The sequence below is a fragment of the Hippocampus comes genome, unplaced genomic scaffold, assembly GCF_001891065.2.
Source record: "Hippocampus comes isolate QL1 unplaced genomic scaffold, H_comes_QL1_v1.1 scaffold156, whole genome shotgun sequence".
Classification (NCBI taxonomy): domain Eukaryota; kingdom Metazoa; phylum Chordata; class Actinopteri; order Syngnathiformes; family Syngnathidae; genus Hippocampus; species Hippocampus comes.
The window spans coordinates 1,615,505-1,637,350 of NW_017805744.1; the positions used below are offsets into that span (position 1 = coordinate 1,615,505).

At 39.5% G+C, this 21,846-nt stretch overlaps 1 protein-coding gene across 2 annotated transcripts in view; it reads right to left on the reverse strand.

Moving 5' to 3' along the window:
• The window catches only part of pcdh11 (protocadherin 11), a 139,824-nt gene that overhangs the window by 104,649 nt on the left and 13,329 nt on the right, over nucleotides 1-21,846 (reverse strand). The window contains exon 3 of one of the 2 annotated variants that reach the window (XM_019884354.1): nucleotides 18,030-20,013. The exons of the other annotated variant lie outside the window; for it this stretch is intronic. Within the exon in view, the coding sequence (XP_019739913.1) occupies nucleotides 19,930-20,013 (84 nt within the window). The 3' untranslated portion in view covers nucleotides 18,030-19,929. Of the gene's footprint in view, nucleotides 1-18,029; nucleotides 20,014-21,846 lie in introns of those variants that run through there. 2 annotated transcript variants of the gene reach the window in all.

Below are 21,846 nucleotides of genomic sequence, written 5' to 3' on the forward strand. Positions count from 1 at the left end.
GAGGCATCGTTGCAATTTAGTCTTGTTTGGCTTGTTACAAATCCTGGTAGAATCTTATCTTGCATACCCATATTCTATTTATTTGTTATCTGATATTGCCATGAGTATACAAGTCACTGTGACAATTTGTCATCTTTTATTACCTGTTCTGTGAAGCACTTGCGTTGCTTTTTAAAAGTGCGAAAGGTGCTCTATAAGCTTGATTGATTTGGTCGTCACACAAGTTCGATTACTACTTTCTTTGAGAATGGCTTCTGTGAGAAAACTTCAGAGAAAAAGAAAGACTACTAAGAAGCCCCATGTCATTCGCTTGCTTCGGGGAGGATGCAATCACGGTCACTTTTGATATTGCACTACAAATACTTCGCAGTGTGACACAGTGCACACCACTGAAAACTACAACAATAAGAATACATATTTTGTAAAATGTAGAACCTCTCTGGTAGCCATCAAAACTTAACGTGATTAGGTTTGCAAAGGGTGATACTGATGCCGCTCAGGTATCGGATCTTATGATGCTCGAGTGTACTTCTTGTAGAGGCTGATCGCTGTACGTGTACATGAAGTGAAAGCGTGGTTTGGCACTCTACGGAATGACCACGGGGTGATCAACCATATATCACCAACCAGTCAGTGTCACATGACGAAAGCCTATGTTGACAGAAAATGCACGCGCTTATAAGATCAGTACATCAACCGCACATCAAGAGGAGCAGACCGCATGGCTTACATTTACACAGAGTCATTCAAATGACCTCTAAAGTGTTATCTTCACAAGCCAAATGTGGTCGCATTACGCCTCCCTCCCCCTTTTCAGCCCCCGTACAAGTCTTTTCTGAAGATGCCAGGAAATATCGCAAAGATCCAGTCTCACTGTCTCAGCAGATTCACATTTTCAAGGTTGAAGCTTAGAATATGCGCCAATAAATTAGATCTGTTACAACCAAATATACTGATGGTTAAATCGTCCTCACTAAAGGTATAACAGGACACCTTTAAATTCTGCAATCTGGATTCTGGCTTTTAGTGCACCCTTTAAAAGAGTCTTCTGCTAAGCGCTTTCTCCTTCACCGACCTGCATTCTCAGTAGTGACGCCATTTGAAGAACAGCAAATGGCAAATGCCTGAGAATCATGTTGAGCAGTCATCTTAGCTGTCAGATTTGTCTTAATAATAGAAGAATCATTTCCTCTGAGATTGTGTCATCTGACCAGCACCATACAGGTAGTGACCAAAAGATAACTGTATACCATGCATATATAGTGTATAAAGTGTTTCGAAAAAGGGCCATCATTATCGGATGTGTTTCGAATGAATTCTTCTATTGATTCTTCCATCGATTAACCGGATTATTTTTTATTTTGCATTAAAGTGAATTGATTACTGTTTGATATACATCAACCAATTAGTGTTCTTTATTTGATATTGTTTAGTGATAAAAACAACAAGGGGTACACAAACATTTTGGCGTCGTTCTCGAATAAGCACCAGAGGATGGGGTGCTCATTTTTTCCAAACGCACCAACCTCATGGATGAACTTAAAGACTTTCAGCACATCTTGGAAAAGTTTATCGTTAATATGTGTGGAGATGTCATTTTAATATAACTGAAGATACTTTTTAAACATTTCCTAATTACAACACTATCATACTGGGGCTACACAATAGCAACTTATGAAAACAATACAATTTGCTGTTTTATAACACAAAAAAAAATCATATTTAACACAATTCAATTGCATGTCCTGTTTGAAAAATCGATTGCCCCACCTCTAACTTGCAGCGTAGTATTAGCTAACTTACTCACACAGTTCTCTCTGTGTTGACTCGATTTTTTTTCCACCAAGGAGTTCTTTTGCATAGGGACATATTTTGACGCACCATTGAAGACATGGTACAGCAACACGGAAATAACCATCACTTCCTGCGAGGCATTTGGTCACGTCTCCTGTTATGGCAGCAGTTAACGGGATGACAGCCTGTTCAAGTCAGCCGTCACGGCGGTTGTTCATAGGATACAATGCAAAGTGCTGCGAGAGTCAGCTTCAAAATAAAAGTAAAACAAGTCACACTGGCCATGGATATCGTTGGCTTACTTGGTGACTAATTTTGAAAGTGCTACATTCAAGCGTTACAAAATGGTACACATCATTCATTAGGCAGACTATTACTCTAACAATAGCGGTTATATGAAATTCCATAAATTCATCAGACAGACGGACAACCAGGCAATTTCTTTCTGTCTGTGTCTAAAAAAAGAAGTTCCCAAAAGACTCTCCTATTAAAAAGCAAGCAGCATACTTCATTATTTAATTCCTCATCGAACCAGAGGAAAAAGTGCAGTTTTTTTCTTTTTAATTTAAGCACCGCGACTCTGGCGGGAAGTCGTGTACTGATCCCCAGCAGAATAGCAAGACACAAAACACACCAAAGCTCCACTCGGTGCGTGCCACCCTCCAGAGATCAGCGTGCTCTCATGTTATCCCTGCATCCCGCGAGCATCAAGGCCTGCACTCATCTGGCCGATGAAACATCAACCTTATCAGTTGCTGCAATAAATAATTTAGCACAATACAAAATGCGATACTACTTGAGATCAATCCTAGATTCTGTGTTGCATCATAGCTTATGAGGGCCTCAGTTTTTGTTCCCTTGATGTTCTTTTCCCCTTATGTGTGGTGCATGGTTAAAACACTGTGATTATTTGCATATTCTGTCTGAAACTCTGTAAAAATTCTTCACACATTCCACTGCGATGGCACCAAGGCTTTGGGCTGCATTACTGTGCAGTTCTACTGATACTTGCCATTGAATTATTTGTGACCTCAGTGGCTCTCTCGATGTGCAGTCTGCACTCATAGTGAGTGCATAGCAATATTGGACACAGAGGTAGCAGCAAGCTGCGCTGCGCATCGATTTCGCTCTGTCACGTTGTTGTCTGGTGTCAAGAAATGCATCGAAAAAACATAGTTTTTAGTGCACACCTTAGATTGTTTTTTCACCGCTGACAGCAGTGTATGGCAAGATTTTATTTTCCTGATTAGTCACATTCTAAGCACCTGATGTCATCAAGAAAGAACAGGTTGTTTTCTTCCACCTCCCCAAAGTCAATAGAAACCTAAAAAAAAAAAGTGTATTTAATCATCGTGACACTTTCTCCAGAGCAGGTAATGAATGGCCAGTGTTTGCATTGAGGAAGGAACCCACAAAAGATTCCCAGAGGATTTGCAGACATCGGTCGATGTGAGTCACCAGGGGGGTCAAACAAATGTGATGTGTCTGGGTGACCTTAATCACTTCCAGGTTCATCCAGGCTCCGATTTCACTTGTGTGCCTTATTTGAGGTCAGTGCCTCAAAGTCAAAGTAGGGCAGAGTCATTATCTGAGGGAGCACCACACAATCATCCACACAATACAATAAGGTCGGCACAATTCACTGAAGTGCTGCCCATTACCTTTGGGCTTCAACACATGTGGTCCCCATCAGAAGCAGAGCTGATGTATGTGTGAGTTGCGTGAGTAACATATGTGGGGCATTTGTCTCTAATACCACAGCAATTTTCTTGGATATTTGGCTGTGTTTCATTTGCAAAAGAAAAAAAAATCGGTGTATAACCGGTGTATGCTCACATATAAAAAAAATCAACCAGAAACAAGGTGATCATGAGCAGAGGGTATGCACGGATTGCTTGAAAAACGTATCTTATTTGGAGATTTTGAACTGATTGAAAAGTTAGCACTTCTGATTAGTATGACACAAGTGTGTAATTGATCAGATGGTATGCTGCCTTTCAATTAGATAAATGTTTTTGCGCCATCACTATGGTTACCTTGGATGACCCATTGTAGTTGCCAATCATGTCAGTGGACTAACCGAGTTACCTCATATGAGCATGTTGTGTTCCTGTTGGCATTGGTGCTTGTTTTTCACTTGCTGCACGGTCACGTAATCATAAAACAACACTGGGCAAAAGCAGATTTTAATCAGCAATGACTTTGATTCCCTGGACGGATTTTTGATGCTGATTTCAAAAATGTCTTCAGTTTTGTTGAGTCTACTATATCAGGTTTTTGAGATACTTTCATTTCTTGTTTTTGAGTTTGACCTATGAAAGCTTGCACAGTATAAACTTCACCTAGGATTGTAATTTATAGATATGATATCGAAAAAAAAAATCCCCCAGTTGCTTAACCCAAACCTTAATTTAAAAAAATATGACAAAATATATTATTATATTCCACCCAGTGTTACCCAGTATTATTATAATTGTTTCATGTGATGATGATGATGGTGGTTGTTGTTGTTGTCATTGTTTTTGGTGGTGGTGTTGTTGCTGCTGTTAGGAAAACCGATGTGGACAGAAAAATCAAGGACAGATTCCGATACATGGCAAAAAAAAATATGAAGAAAAATGTAGTTGCATCCATGTAAAAAAAAAAAATATATATATATATATATATATATATATATATATAAAAAGATGTGTGTGTGTCATTTCTCAACATAGAATATAATGCTAGAATGCAGATTTTGCCACATCCCAAGCAATTGTTATGCTGATTTCCGTGTTACAGCGAATATATTTGCATTGCTTTGTGGAAATGTGTAATTTTATGTTGCTACTCATGGGTACAAGCTGAAAGGTTGTCGTTACTATATTTATCCCTATATTCTTGGCCAGCCACCAGGGATACAGAAACGGTGGAGCAAGTCTACTCAAAGTGTTGTTTATTTATTTATTTTTCCATTATAATGTTTTTGCTGATGTGTTTTTGATGAACTACAGTGTTGTAAAACATTTGGATTTATTTAAAAAAAAAAAAACAGTAGAGAGTAGTCCATGAACACTGACAAAATGCTGCTGTTGATTGACAGTTAAACGGTATTCAGTGTTTAACATCTCTAAAAGTATCCATCCATCCATTATCCGATCCGCTTGTCCTCATGAGGGTTGTGGACGAGTTGGAGACTGTCCCAGCCGTCTTCGGGCAGCAGTACACCCTGAACTGGTTTCCACCCAATAAACAACCATTTGCACTCACAATCAGACCGAGGGACAATTTTGAGCATTCAATCAACCAACCATGCATTTTTTTGGAATGTGGGAGGAAATCGGAGCATGCGGAGAAAACTCACATAACCCCACACAGGAAGGTCGGAATCGAAATTGATACTCAATATGATTTTAGTCAAATGCATCTGAGAATGGAGAGTTTCCCCCCTCCCCCGTATACGTCTGTATTCAGTCAGTGGAAATTTTAGGGGATCGGCATATAACTCCATAATATTTTTTTTTTTTTTTTTAAATGAGCTATTTAAGTCAACAACATACGGCATGCATTACATGACATAAAGTTGGGCAAAAATATGAATAGTAATCACTTTCTTGAGGTTTAAAATTGCCAGCATTAAATTCACACCAAGGATTAAAAGCCTTCGCCAAAATTGAGGGTTACCCGTAAATTACACTTCACACCTATAGTTTAAGGCCACTCTGGACACCCCCCCCCCAAAAAAAAGGTTCATTTTTGACTTTTTTTTCCTAAACCTGATAGTACAAGTATATGTCCATGTCTATACTAGGCACACACAATTATTCTTAACTGCTGCATTTACGAAGAAAAAAAAAGGCATTCACGTGTTGAGCTCTGTGGCACATGCAACCAACCATCTAACTTCACCATGACCAAATCAGCAGCCATACACCACAGGCTTCTTCAACAAAAGATGTCAAAATAACACATCGTTATCTGTGTGACTGATCTCGGGAATGAGCCTCAGCTCTTTTTGAAGGCGGCACGCACATAAATTCCTAATGACCATCGATGGCTATTGCACACATTATTGGAGAAGACTGTTGAAAGTCTCCATGTGTCTGCTATCCTTTTGGGCACAGATGAACAATATTTTACACGACTACCCACCATAATGTAAAAACAGTCTATCACACCACTGAATGCACCATAAAAAAGTGGAGGTGTTTCCAGATAGCGAAAGTGATCCAGTCAAAACCTTGTTATGCGTTGAAATGAAGGCCCTTACATCGGTACACATAAAGGTCCAATAGAGAGTAGAGTCAAGCAATAATACAGTTTTGTGCTTTACCGAATAGTTTCTGCTGATGACTCTATGGATGATTACTCACAGATATAATATTTGTCAATTGGAGCTGCATTCATCTCCTGCAAGCAGACAAGAAGCAGTTCTTTGGAATGACTGCGGGTGTGGAGGTGTAAACTGGAGCCACAGTCACGGCTCCCATACAAATGCTTAAGGTGTATCTAGGTGTTCACATTTTCCCTCAAATACCTGTTTCTTTTTTTTCCATCCACCCTTCACTTTGAGCCTCTTTGCTTTCCCCCCTGATTGAAGCCACTACACAAAGCGAAATCAGCAGGTTATTGTGCGCGTGTGGATTAACTCTGCACAGTGGATAGCACTTGGGGCCTCAGCCTGTTTCGTGTGTGTGTGTGTGTGTGTGTGTGTGCGTGTGTGTGCGAGTGTGTGTGTGTGTGTGTGTGTGTGTGTGTGTGTGTGTGTGTGTGTGTGTGTGTGTGTGTGTGTGTGTCTGCGCGCGCCCCAGACTGAGCCTGACAGCTATATGCAAGAGTGTGCCATTGCAAAGGGGAGTAAAATGCACAGGATGCTTCGCTCCCCACACCGCATTCCACCCATGCCGTGCAGAAGCTCTAATTGGGTAATGAGCTAGTCTCATTAGGTGTTGTTGCAGGTGTGTTTGTGGATAAGAAGCAGTCATGCTCATAATCTTATCAACATTGTGACACCTTTAGTGCTTTCTAAGATACACAATGCCTACACGAAGCTATTTTATGAAACATATACAACATGCAAGTACAACAGCACACCACATGATCCTGTTCCAAGACAATTTAGCAACATAAACTGATAAAACTATATAGTACAAGTACTGTCCTTGGAAATGTTTTGCTAATCAAGTGTCAGGAGAATATATCTCTATGACAAATCAATAATGACGACCAGTCCAGGGCGTGCCACACCTCTACAAAGTTAGATGGCATAGGTTACAGCTGACCTGGGACAGGATTGAACTCAGGGTGAATTCATAGTTTAAAGCAGATTTAGACCAGCATGCATTCACAGGACTCTGTTCCATGACAATATGGCAATACTGTAGTGGTCAGAATCAGCTTCAAACTGTGTCAGCACAAAGTGACAGTGAATATCTGTTCAGTGTTCTCGCATTCCATACAAAGATATAAGTAGGGTCTAAAACAGAACGTTCTGACGGACAGTTTTGCTGGCAAATGTAGTTACGTGTTGAAACCATGACATTGTAAAATGTGTTTTTGCTGGATGTTTGCATAAACTCGACTGACAAACGCCAAGAAATGTCTCTGCTGCTAGCAATGATTACAATGCATTTGATTTATTTCATAACACTTGTGATGGATTGACTGAATAATTTTATGGACAGAGCTAGTAGACCAGAAATCCCAGAATTTAAAAAAACAAACAAACAAAAACAGGTTTGCTATTACATGCACATATTGGTCTCCTGCTCCTTTGTTACTCACTGGTCAATTGAGTGTTTAAGTGGTGTAGTCTTTTGACCCAAAATCAACGGTTCATAATGCAGATTCAAACACGTTCCTGTGTGTATTTGTTCTCTAATTTGCATTGCTATGACATCCTTTTAGTGTCATAACAGCATGGTGTAATTTGAAAATGTTTTCTTCAAAACAAAACATGAGTGGATGTTCTTTTCTCAGTTCATTTGAGCTCAACCGAAAGTGTGTCGGCTGGGAGGAGAAATGGAACTGCAGCGTGTGTCTCTCTCTCTCTCTCTCTCTCTCTCTCTCTCTCTCTCTCTCTCTCTGTCTCTCTCTCTCTCTCTCTCTCTCTCTTTCTTTCTCTCTCTTTCTCCCTCTCTGTCTATCTGTCTCTGATACTCTCTCTCTCTCTCTCTCTCTCTCTCTCTGGGGGTGAAAAAAAGAATGGCTTGATGAATAAAATAAATAATATAATAACTACAATAAATAGTCTTTTGAACAAATTGATTCAAAATTAGTCAGTGCACTCAAAAGAACTAGCGTGCCCATTACTAGGTCATAAAGCATTTAGCAAAGTGCTTCATTGTAAAAGATCAACTTGTAATGAGTTAATGAGCTGTTTGTGAGTTATCAATACACTCAAATGTAAGTTCAAGTGTAACATTAAAATAGTCAGCTAAGCCAGATGTGTAAAACTGATTTTTTTTTTGAGTACTGACCTCTCAATTCATCAACCAAATGTTTCAGCTGATGATCTAGTCTGTGATTACAAATTATTTGTTGATACTACAATCGACCAGCCTGACTAATGTGCCAGTAATAATGTGATGTATGCATCATAGGCTATTAAAAAGTGTTTTTAAAATGAATTGTTTGTGACAAAAAGTCAAAGCTAACGAGTGGAAGACCCTCACTACACGGATGGTTGAGAGCCTTCTTTTGGTGGCATTAAAAGTATGTTTGAAACTTCCAGAAACAATTCATTAAATGACTACACTACAATGCTAACAACAAAGCTGTGTGCTAATCTTAGCTTTGTGTGTGCACCTGTGCCAAAAACTCAAAGAAACGTCCTCTTTACACTCCACAGCTGAAGTCTATCTAGGAATCTCTTAACCGAGTAAGATTCACGCTTGATGTGTGTGTTAGAGGTAAGGTCGGGCCGCCCGAGCCCGAGCCCGACCCGAAATTCGGGTCGGGTCGGGCCTTAAAATGTCAATCATTGCTTCGGGTTCGGGTTGGGTCGGTCTTTTCTCTCGCTTACTTTTTTTTTTAGTTTCGAGGCCGTGAATAGTTTTGGCCAACAAAGCGCCGCACTAGATTCTTAAGGACGTACTGCTGCGGTGGTTTACGGCCCAATTTTCAACCCGTCAAAATGACGGACGGCCTTAAATTTTCCCCGCCCTCTCTCAAAAAAAATCCGTCAATGATAGAAAATTGTCGGTTAATGTAACCTCTTCAGAAACAGAAATATAAAAGATGTAAATGTTTATACAGTCTTGTTTAACTTATATTTCGTTCCAAAAGACAGGCTTTGTGATCAGAAATCACCCCTCCTCCTCCTGAGTCCTCACAAATAAAATATGAAATGTCAGGTTTGCTTCGGACTCGGGCCTGCAAATCAAGCGAAGTGATCGGGCTCGGGCTGGGTCGGGCTGAAATACCCTCGGGCCGGTTCGGGTCGGGCTCGATTTGTTAGGACCGATCTTAGCTCTAGTGCGTGTGTGGCCTTAATTTGAACAGTGTATGACCAGTTTAATTGAAATTCGGTTAGGAGAGCGGACTAAGTTTTGCATATGTTTGCATATGTTGTGTTTTCAATACTTTTGACCTTGGAGCACTGTTATTTGGTATTAATTCATTACACTTATAGTTCTTTTTGTTTTTAGAAAACAATAACATGCCCTAAATTAAACAAAAATAACAAAACAGTCCAGTTGCCTTGTTCCAAATTTGCTGATGACCATGACCTGGATTGCTAAGAATCGACAAAGACAAAAAGAAAACACCCTGGTTGATTTTGTGACAGTTAGTTAAAAATGACCCAGGTAATATGCTATTAGACGGAAAGATTGTAAGGTGCCGTATGATTGATATTCTGGTTAGGCTGAGCACCACTAAAGTTGAAATCCTAGATTCAGAGCCATTATTTTAAGAGTAGGAGAACACAGAAGATCAAATTATATGTTAAAAATTCATAAAGAAGAGCGACGATTTCTGTCGTACAGTGACAACACATTTCCTTTCTTCTTTTATTTTAATACTGAACCAGAGAAGCGAAGAGACATATGGGGGTCACTCACAGTTTGATGTGTATGTGGTGTTATTTTGTCTTCTTTTCTCTGTTCGACAAAATGTGGTTTTGAGTGTTAGTAATTCTGGAGATAACACTTTTGGGCTGGGGAAATTGGAAAGAGGCCTGTTTGAAATGCAGTGATTAATGTGGTGTCTGGATAATTTTACGAGTTTCTGCAATGGTTCTAATCAGGAATTAAGTGTCGGCATCTACTTTAAATCACCTTCTTTGTGCATTTGTGGGAGGTTACTGTCAGGATAGAAAAAGGCAATTGTCTGCGCTCTTCCGATTATCCCCTGCAAAAGCCTATAATCTGGCTGAAAGTACTTAAAGAGTCAAGCAGCAAAATAAACAACATTGATTATCATCCCACTGTTCTTTTCCCCCCCGTGTTGTAGACCATACAGACAAGCCCGGGAGTGGGGAAGGGGTTAAGGTCACTTCAGTGCCATCTGATTGGGCAAATGTTAAGACAGGATAAATTCCCCCTGAATCCTCTGTCCAAACCAGATTATCGGCTATTCTAAGGAGGCGGGCATCTTATCATCTCCCAATCTCTTTTACAAAAGCAAATCAGGAATTCTGTTCAAGGATTACCGGGATTACCAAGGAAACACACATGGTCTTCCTTGGACAATGTCTTAAGATCAGTCTGTCTACCTTTAGCATCCAACCATGACAATATATTTGCTGCTGTTTTACTCTCAACAGTAAACAAATAATGTACTGTTTGTTTTTTTTTTCCAAAAATAATCAACACTATTACATTAAACTGACATGGTCCAAAAGATGAGTTTCATTCACCTCAAAAATTGTCAGGGGAATTTTGATTCACAGTGGTGATTTAAAGTGACAACCTGTGCCTTCTTTTAGTCCATGGCCAAAAAGTTTTTACACTTTTACTTCTCTGTCAATTACATACGGAGTGTCATTCAACGTGGTTTTCTTGACATGAAGCAGCGGTCTCATTCTTTTCTTTGTTATTGACAAAGCCTGGGTTGCATCAACAAGGTCTGACTTTAAAACGAGATGAAATCATGTTTTAATTTGAAATTTGGTTGCACCAAAGTTGATTTTTTACTCTTAAGTCAAATTTTAATTTCATTCTGTTGCATCAGACCTTTAAACCTTAGTTTAAAAGGTGATCGAGAATTAATGTTAAACTGACAGTTGAGATGGTTTCACTTTAACAATGGCTGCATTTTTGAGGTGTGTAGAGCAAAAGAATGAAGGTCCTCAAAAAAAAAAAAAAAAAATCATACAGGCTCAGTTCTCTGTAATTTTATGATGAAGAGGAATTTCACCTGTTTATCAAGGAAACAGTTTTGAAGCTGAGCAGGAAGACTGGACCAACTGTCAAACATGATGGAAGTGACAGAAATGCAGCTGCACCACCGAAGCTACAACTCCGACATTTGTTTTTACAACCAGCTTTAAAATGAGTGACATCACTTTTCTCTTTCACTCTGGTCAATCTATTATAACTGTCAGCCAGTGGCTGACAAACAGTATCTCTCTTTTTCACCACCTGTCTGTTTTTTTTTTCCTTCTATTGTTTACGCATATTTCACAATTAATTCGGTCAGCTAGTTTTTTACAAAAGAGGACAAGTTGGAGCTTCTATGTCAAAGCCATCGCGGAGCCAATCAAGTTAATAAATAACATTAGGCTAACGTTTTTGCTCGCTTGCAACAACGTTAGGCCGTCATATCTCATTGAGTGGTGAAGGTTTGCGAATGTGTGCTCAGGTAGCCAAATGTTTTTCCTTCAGGGTATGCGGCCATTAAAACTGTTTGTGAATGTCTGGCAAACGCCTTTGGAACCTTGAATGAACCCTGCTGAAACAACATCTGCTGCTTGCACGCACACACTCGCAAACCTTCAGGAGAGAATGGCTGAAGTCACCATTCTTAGCCGCTCCTCCCCGCAGCCACAGCCAGACCTCTCTCCAAACCTTTGTCCCTCTTTAAGATACGGGCTGTAACGTTTAATTCAAAAAGCACCCTTTTGACACAGGGGTCTTGACAGTGGTGTAGAGGTGAAGCCTATTCATTTAATTGCACAATGAATTATTCATTTGAATTTCAAGATCCACAATTGTCCTACAAATCAGTTTAAGATCAGTTTCAATTGAGTTCAACTGAGTTTTACGAAACGTTGCAACAGACCTTTGCTTCATTTAAAAATTGGATTAACTCATTTTAAACCTTGTTTTATTAATCTCTGCTGTGAGCTAATCTTAGATGAAATTAAAGGTATTTGGCGCAACCCAGCCTAAAAATGTTATTTTTGCTTATTTTTTGTCATCATTTGCATTATTTTGTTTTATTATTAGCAAAATCAGGAATGAATAATATAGATTCACACTCATGTCTTGCAATACATAACACATTTTATAACACAGTTAAACTGATGCGAAATAGATCTTTGGCAATGTAACATTGTAAAACAAAGCTACGTTTTGATCGTTGAAAACTAAATGAATTCCACAGGTCAGTGGCACTTCAGCAAAGTGTTTGGAAAATGGCATTTATTAGCCTCAACAGCATGATAGCATGATAGATTGCTTGTCAGCTTTCACACTGTATGCTTCAAAGACGATGAAATGAGGGACAAATTCAATGTAAGCTGCCTCTGTGGGGTCAGATGTACGCAGAATGCAAATGCAACATCTACATCATGGTTACTACAAGACGAAAAACAACATTGCAACAGAAAAATATTGAATTTTGCTTTCTTTTTATTTCATTGTGTTTGCCTCTGTGTTAAAGCAGGATTAGTTGCAAGGCAACATGCGCATAACCAATGTTCAACCGTGATTACTTTAAAAAAAAGTGGGGGAGGAGTTTGGAGTGATGAAAATGGCAAGGGTGTCACATAAACACTGCTTGTGAATCTCATTTATCCCGATACTGTAACATTTGGAATGTACACTCCTCCCCAAAAGGATAAATCACAACAGCGTAGATAATCCTACACGAGATAGAGAAGCAGAGATGAATTTGTCCACTTTAACTCTGTTTGGCACACCAGATACGTGTGGTCCTTCTAAACAATTTTTGATGACACCTTTAACATGGAACAAACAATGGTACAACCAATCGATGTTCCTTTGATCCCCACTGCAGTCACACTTCATTTAATCAACAGAATTGTTTTCATTGAAAACAATCTCCTGGCTGTAGTGCTGCAGAGAGTCTCAGTAAGAACCAATCAGCGTGCTTCCAGACTGATTTGATTGTTGCACACACAAAAGTAGCTCGACCACCACAGCTCTGGAGGTGGTGGCTGTCGTGGTGTTAGGGGAATAGATTGAATTATTCAGTTTGGCAGAGACCGGGCAGCAATTGTGGAGTGTGGAGTGCAACAGAAAGACACGATCTTCCTTCCTTCCTGCACACTCACCCATTTTCTGGACCGATTATCCTCACTTGCGTGGCAGGTGTGCTGGAGCCTATCCCAGCTGACTTTGGGCAAGAGGCGAGGTACAACCTGAACTGGTCGCCAGTCATTTTCAGGTTTCTGCACAGTACATGCATACTGTAAATAACCTATGCAGTGATAACCAGTACTGGCTGTGGCCATGCTCAAGTGATCCCCTCGACACAATTGCTATTCCGCTAATTGAGCATCTGCACTTAAGTAGGGCTGCGTCGTGAATGTTTCATTCAAAAGAATAAATCTTTTGAGTGAATATGATGGATCATTTCATGAAGTTGGACACATTCATACGCGGGCATGTACAGGGCTGTGAAAAGTATTTGCCCCCGTTCCAGTCTTTTTTGCATATCTAACACATATAAAGGTTTTAGGTCATCAAATCAAGTTTAATATAACACAGAATATCACACAGAGAGTACCCAAGGAAATACAAGATGCAGTTTCTAAATGCCAATTGAATTTATTAAGGCACAAATAAAATCCCAAACTACCTGTCCCTATGTGAAAAAGTAATCCCCCCCCGCCCCAGTTACAAAGTAACTGTTACTATCGACAGTTTTGAGAAAGCTGAGTTCAATTGCACAGGCAACCATGTTTTTGAATCAAGAAATCACATGAATAGAATCTGTCAGACAAAGTGAAGTACCGGTAAGCTTCAAGAAACAAATGCATCATGCCACGATCTGAAGAAATTCAAGAAGAAATTATGAAACAAAATATTGAAATCTATCTGTCTGGAAAAGGGTACAAAGCCATTTCCAAGACTCTGTGCTTCCAGCGAACCACTGTCAGAGCCATAATCCATGAATAGAGAAAACTGGAAACAGTGGCACACATTCCCAGGAGTGGTCAACCAGCTAAAATTACTTCAGTAGTTGCGACGACGACTCCTCCAGGAAGGCACAAAAGAACCTAGAACAACATCCAAAGAACTTCAGAACTCGCTGACCTCAGTTCAAGTCCGTGCTCACGACTCTAGCATAAGAAAGACACTGTCCAACAATGGCATCCATGGGAGAGTTCCCAGGCAAAAACCACTGCTGTCCAAAAAGAACACTAAGAGCTTCAATACTTTTGGAAAAAAAAAAAAAAAAACATTCTGTAAACTGATGAGTCAAAAAGTGAACTTTTTGGAAGATGTGTGCCCCATTACATCTGGGGTAAAACTGGCACATCATTTGATAAAAAAAGAACATCATGCCAACAGTGAAGCATGGTGCTGGCAATGTGATGGTCTGTGGTTGCTCTGCTCTCTGAGGACCAGGACAACTTGCTGTGGTTGATGGGATAATGAATAAATAAATAAAAAAGATAAATGAATAAATATCCAAAGAACATCAGGAAGGGGCAAATACTTTGTCATGGCACTGTATGGGTGCATCCGGTCGGTAGGTGGTTTCCAAGTGCCTACTTTATTGATCTGTGATCTCTAACTTTCCGCCCGTGGAGGTCGGCTTGCAATTCCTTATAAAAGTAGTCTGCAAGCCTTGAAACTGCCACAGAACACGAGCAAGTCAGTTCAGTCATCTGCCATGTCAAGGACTATCCACACACCCTGTCATGCACTACATTTAAAGAAAATGAGAGGAGCCACTTCAATTGGTGGCAGGGGGGTGCCGAGCATGATGCGTGCCAATTGACGAAAATGTGTTTGCCGCTTATATGTCGATCAATAGGAGATGAATGTTGAGGGGTCTTCCTGCTGGGATAGAGAGTGCATAAACTTCGAGAAAGGTCCATTCACACAACCCCCTCACACCCAGCCCCCTGGCCGTTCACTCCGGACACCTCATGTGTAGAATGTTTTGTTGTCATTTTTGTTTAAATCCTTCATTAGTCCACAACCCACACATCTTGCTTGTACAGCTTCCATCTTGTTCTGCCTGACACTATGATGCTCTGGATCCCCAGTCAGAGCAAGCCAGAGCAAGCTTTGGGCACCCCCATGTTGTAGCACTCTGAATAACCGAACGGCACATTTCACATCCCTTAGCATGGATACTTGATGAGAGTAGCCGATATCCATTGGATATTTGAGAGAATATTTAGAAGATGTATTGATACCACAGAATCAATATGCCCGTCGTTAGACTGTGAATACCAAATAAACAAAAAGAACACAAGAAACAATATCATGAATCAGAACCTTCTGCGAGGTTACAACCAAATGAGCTGCTGGGTCTGCTACCCCGATTGCAGATGTATGTCATCAAACAAAGTGTATGACGATTGTCTGTGCTGAAATTGAATGTGTCCTGAATGAAATACATTTTCTTGTCACATGGTGAATGAAAGTCACAGGGGAAAAAAAACATAAAAGCCACTTTATGGATGATAAAAGTCAGTGATGAGCTGGCCAACTCCATAATTGCATTTAACAATTGCACTTTCCTGTCAAAACTACAGAAAGGTTCCAAAATTCTGACTTCTGGTAGTCCTCATTTATATCACTTCTTTTACTTCATTTTCTTCATTCTCGTCTGACAAAAACTGATCTGAAAATCTGAAAAACACATGCCCAATTGGTAGGTCTCATTAATACTATGGCTTTGTTTTATGCATCTATTCATGGCACATTTGAAAACATCTCATTATCCATAACATGAACTATGAAATGATTAATGATCCACTTCAAAGAGATACATATATCTTAAGATCTACTCAAGAAAAGTTGTGAAGTAGGTACGAGGCATTTAGCGGATTTAAAAGAATTTATTAATAGAAGGCTGACATTTCTGCACCCTATATGAGAATGCTCCACTTGAGTGTGAGTCATTTTCTCAAACCACCAAGGACACTTTTCCCAGCGGGAACTGATTAGCTCTTTTCGTTTGAGATGATGAAATAACTTTGATTAGCAATTAAACATTTCTCATTGTCTATTCTTTGTTTTGTTCCTTTCAAGTCTGTATTTTTGGATCAAATGGGCCCAACACAGAGTCGGAGTAGTCGTTATTTTGCTGCTTCTTCTCACATAATTCCTCCTCTCAGATGTGTTTGTGAACTACTGTACACCATAGCAGCGGGGTTATCATGATGATTTCATCATTATCGGCTCTCGTGGAGAAGAAACCAAAAGGAAATGTGTTGTTCCAAAAAAAGCTTCAATTTGAGAACTTCAAAGGATGAGCCTTCACCACATTTCCATAACTGTTTATCTGTAATCTGTTCCTAATGAGCAGTCTTTCTTTTAGAAAAGTGCTGCAGAGATGCACTATATAATGCAATTGTTCACTTGATATAATCCAGTGGGAACGACCGTGCGTCTTTGGCTTGTCCACAAGTTTTACAAGGCGAAAGAAAGGATGGACCAAGAGAAAAATAGCAGGCCAGAATACAAGGAAATAGCATACAATGTCCTTAAAATATGTGTTAGTTTACAGTGCAATAGTTTTTGTACAATAGCTCAGTAAATCTCATGACAGCAGGCTGCCAAAATAAAACAATACATCGGTCAGTAGTATGGCATGCATACTGTATACAGTACATAGTTTACCGTATTTCCATGCATTTTCTAGCACAGTTGAGCTGGGTGGGGCCTTTCACAGCTGAACGTAGGCAAGAAGTGGCAATCACCAAGGACTGGTTGGGAATGTTGGAGCATGGTCTTGGATGGTTTCATATCGAAACAAATGAACAGCTCAACCAAAGTTTCAAGGAAACCTTCCTTATGGCATATGTCTTTTTCTGCAGCCAAAATGACTTTGCAGTGAACAGCAGGATATGCCTTTCATGGTCAGATTGTATTGTACTTGGAATTTTAGCAATTGTTTCATATAATTTTTCAATTCATAATTTTGTGGTAGGTTAATAGTCTAAATTTCTTGTTGTAACTGATGGACAAGAGCGCTGGGTTTGTAATCTCTGTGATGAGCTGGACCGGAGGAACCCTCTCACGGTTCTATTATAGTCTATAACGAGATACAAGATCTAAATTGTCCAAAACGTCTTGAAAAAGTGAGAAATATTATTTTGATGTAAATAAGAGATCCACTCATGCTCCCGATTGGGTAATTTATTGATTAATAGCTGCCTTCACTACTTTAGTTTTCAAATAAACTACTATTGTTGTTTAGTTAAAAAAAAAAAAAAGATAATTGCTCACTACAACATTGTCCACTAAAATTAGATTGTGGGTTGCTGCTAAAAACTCTATTTAACATTTAGGACTTCATTTTGTGCGCGGTGAAAATCTCATGCAAGGGGCAGTCTAAATCTGTGCAGGGGTGGCCGAGACTGGCTTTTGACATTTTCTCAGACGCACGCATGTTAAAAACTGGTATTTTGCACCGTTGTGAGCGTGGACACTTAATTGTCTCCTTTCATTTTTTTTTAAATCGATGCTCGAGATGCGCAGTTATGACATGGCAAAGAAGAAACCGATTTGCTGGTGCCCATGCTAGATTTCAAGTTTTGCAAAGTACAATTTATAACGAACTGCAAGCAGACCTTTATGGGCGGATGAAGTAAAGTTGGCGCGGAAGATCACAGATCTCTCAAGTGGGCACTCGGATGCCGCCTTCCAACCCATGTCCACGTGTGACAGGACACTCTGCCCACGTTTGTGGAATTTCTAGTGTAGAGTGTGTCTGACACTAAATCTTCAATTATGTATAGTTTGTTGAGTTGCACATTTTTCAGTCATGCTGTGGCTTGCTAGTCTCTACAGATTTTGGTAATTTTCAGGAAAATACCTCTGTGTGTGAGCGAAACAAATGTGAGAGTTTCAAAACAATAAACAATCAGAGTCATTCAAATCTGCAGTAAAATGCAAAAGACTTTAATAAATTTTCGAAGCGCACACATATATGAAACAGTAACAGTTTGTTTTTTTTTTTTCCACACTGGTAAATCAAAGTCAAATACAAAGATCATGTAAGGTGCATATTGTATGTCACATTGAATAAAAGTGAGGTCATCTGTCTCCCTTACAACAATACAAGTTTTCAAATTCATAAATATTGGTGTTGTTGTTGTTGTTGTTATTTCCCCAACAATCAACCAAATCTAATCATCACAGTACTAGGATGCTATTGATACGTCATACTGCAGCTCCTACGCAGAAGTGAATACATTAGATACCATAATCACATGTACAGTATATACCTCCTCCGATAATAACAACCTGCCTCAAAGGAAGGCAACACAATTAAAAGCTTTAAAATAGACATAGTCGTTTGAGTCATGGCACAAAATCAGAGAGGCTGCTGGTCGTAAAATGTCCTTAATTCAACAACACTGTGGTTTCTTCGTCCAGCCCGGCTGTACATTTCAAAGTGACTGGCTATGTCTACTTTAATGAAACTAATTCTATGATTATGTGTATGATGCATCACGGGCCTCATTCACAGTTGGGCTGATAAATTGGTGTGTCAACTTATGAGCACGATTGTATGTTGACCAACGAGTGGTGAATGATGATATATAAAGTTGTGCCGATAATTTGACATACCCCGAAGGTATGTCAACTTATCGGCAGTAACTCAACAATGCTGATCACATCAACCAGTCAGTTCAGAAATGACCTACTCTTGTGCCATAGCGGTGCTGTGAGATATGTGGAGAAAGAAGATAATGCTGGGAACAAGAGGTCACAACGTTTGGTGCTCAATGTTCTTGTCAACTGTAAAAAAAAAATGATTCCTGCAAGTGTCAAGAAGTGCAAGCAAGTTACTTTCACTTATAAGCGTATCGAGCAAATATTTAAACATGATTTGCTGTTTTTTTTCTTTCTTTCTTTCAGGTCATTTTAACCATCTGGAGTGCTTTTTTTAATATCGCTCAGCAGGTTAAACCATTTCCCAACTTGGGAATTTAAAGTGACACGCAAAAGGTCAGGCTTAGTGCTCTTCAAATCTGCCCTACATAAACAGCCTTTGATTATAACCCGAGTCCCTTGTGATTGTGGCTTATCTCAAAGTATTAACTTGTTCTACCACCTCTCCCAGTATAATAATAACGAGGCGATCAGAACAGTAGTGGGTAGAGTAGTGGGTGCACTAAAAAAATACTCTCAGTGGCAACAAAATAGGAGGATAGCGAAATGTGAAAAGGTGAAAACAAGTTCACTGTGATGTGTGCACTAGCGGGAGCCTACGGGCCAGTAGACCTTGCAGCATAAATACATATTAAGTCATTAGTTCTGAGAGCAAGCTCATGTGGAAATTAATGTGGGGAAAAAAATTAAATAAGACAATAAAATGCCATTAGGCAACTTTGCAAAAAAAGGCAAGGAAATTGTACTTAATAAATATAAACACCATCAACTCTGTTTTGGACATACATACATACATACATATAAACATACTTTACAGATCTATTGACACCTATTTTACAGCTTGGGTGCTGGAGTTTAAGGTCATAGCATTGGACTCAAACACAAGTCACACATCCAATACATTTCACAAGAGGATTTTTGTCAAGTTTCAAGCAGGAAAACGTGAAGCATCTCTCTTTTCCTCATTTCCCCCCTTTATTTTCCTCTCTCTTCCACCTCCATGCCTGTATGAAGAGGTGAGCTTTGAGGCAGTAAAGAACTTGTTCACCTTGGCATTTCTGCCTTCTGCCCTCACTTGTTCCCTCTCTTTTCTCTGTCCCATCTCTTTCTTTCTCTCTCTCTCTCTCTCGCACGCGCTCTCTTTCTGTTTTGGTAGTGGGAGCTACAGATTGATTTTAATCCTGTGGGAGCGAGCTGTACCTGTGCCACAGAGTGTGCCATAGTGTGGTGGTTTCAGTGCAGTCTCCTGAAATATAGAGAGACAGACAGATATAGGAAGATTGGAGTTACAATAAAAATATCAGCCAGCTCTGAGCAGTCTAAACTGTAGCATCATCAGTGCCAGGCTACACTCAACACGGAATACAAAAGAAAATAAAAATAAAACAAACAAATAAATAAATAAATAAATAAATAAATAAATAAATAAATAAATAAATAAATAAATAAATAAATAAATAAATAAATAAATAAATAAATAAATAAATAAATAAATAAATAAATAAATAATACGAATATCTAAAGTGATTGTGATATGGACAATCAATAATAATAATAAAAACATTCTTCAAGGGATGGCTGGCAATCATGTCATTTTCATGTCAGGTCTCCTTGAAGAATGCTACAGTATGGTGCAATTTTGTTCCTGTACTTATCAGAGCATGCAATCGCATCCAATTAACACTCCCAGTTTGTTTGTTTGTTTGTTTTTGTTTTTGTCTCCAACCACACCATGCTAGCACTCTTCGGCCCACTAAAACAAGAAAATCTGGATGAATTTAGACCCACTCTTTCGGACCCTTGCCAGTGGGTCCTCTGATATGTACAGAATCTCACATGGTGCTGTTGTTTTCATTATGCAAGCAGCACAACTGGCACTGACTGAGAGAGAGAGAGAGAGAAAGAGTCAGAGAATGTGACGCACACAGAGACAATAGACCACAGTGCTCACATAAGTTGGTCAGGATGCAATAAAGAAACTGAATGAAAAAAAATATGGATAAAAAAATGAATCATAATAAATATATAAAGATTTTGCCCTTTTGTAAATTATAATGTGTTGTATAATCGTGATGTTGCTCCTCACATACAGTGCAGTGAGTCATCACAAGCACCATGGGTGGTGTATAGCAATAGTGTAGCCTCCAAAATGTGTTACAATGCAAACACATATGATAGGACTGCATATGTCAATTAAAGTTATGCATTGAAAAATGAACAAGTACGGGCTATGACGCAGACAGTAGTACATGTTGCCGAACACACTTATGGAAAGACTTGTGTGGTAATTTTGTGATGTCAGAGGTCACTGATGTTACACCTGAGGGAAGACCAGGCTCATAATCTCTTCTATGTTTGTCCAAAAGGTGAAAGCATTCGAGATACAGTGGTTGAGATGGTGTACGACGGATACGATGGCAGTTTGTCATCATTAACAATAGAAGGAGACATTCCACTCCCTTGAAGACGGGGTCAAAAAAAGAATGTGTGAGCCTTTTGTCTGCCTGCATGTCGGAGATCACTCAAACAAGGTGGCGCTTGCTTAATCGGCCCCTGCTAAAGTGCACACCATCACAAGTGCTACTCATCACTGGCGGGCAGGTTGACCTCTAATACAATACAGCACAGGTTGAAAGAAAATGATGAGATGTGTAAAAACCAAGGAGGGGTGGAAAGTGTGTGTGTTGGGGGGGGTGGTATTACCGTTTTATAATGGAGCCATATGGTAGCACAAATCTGTAGTCTCTTAAGTATCTTTTACAAGCTGTACTCTTTAACAGCTACATCTGTACAGTCCCTGGAAACATTTTGGTGACCTTAACCCATAAGCTGCTCTGCTTGTGTATGTGTGTGTGTGTGTTTTTTTTTTTTTCTCTCGGATGGGTGTTTTGTTGTTGTTGTTTTGCATTATTGGTAGCAGCTTGCAGGAGGTCCAAGGCAACAATAGGGTATGGGTTTATTAAAAGTAGGCTACCGACATCGGCCACTTTTATACACTAAACTGAATCCCCCCCCCCCCAAAAAAAAACAAAAGTGTCATTGATTGTTTTTAATTGGGATTATGGTGTCTTGGCCTAAG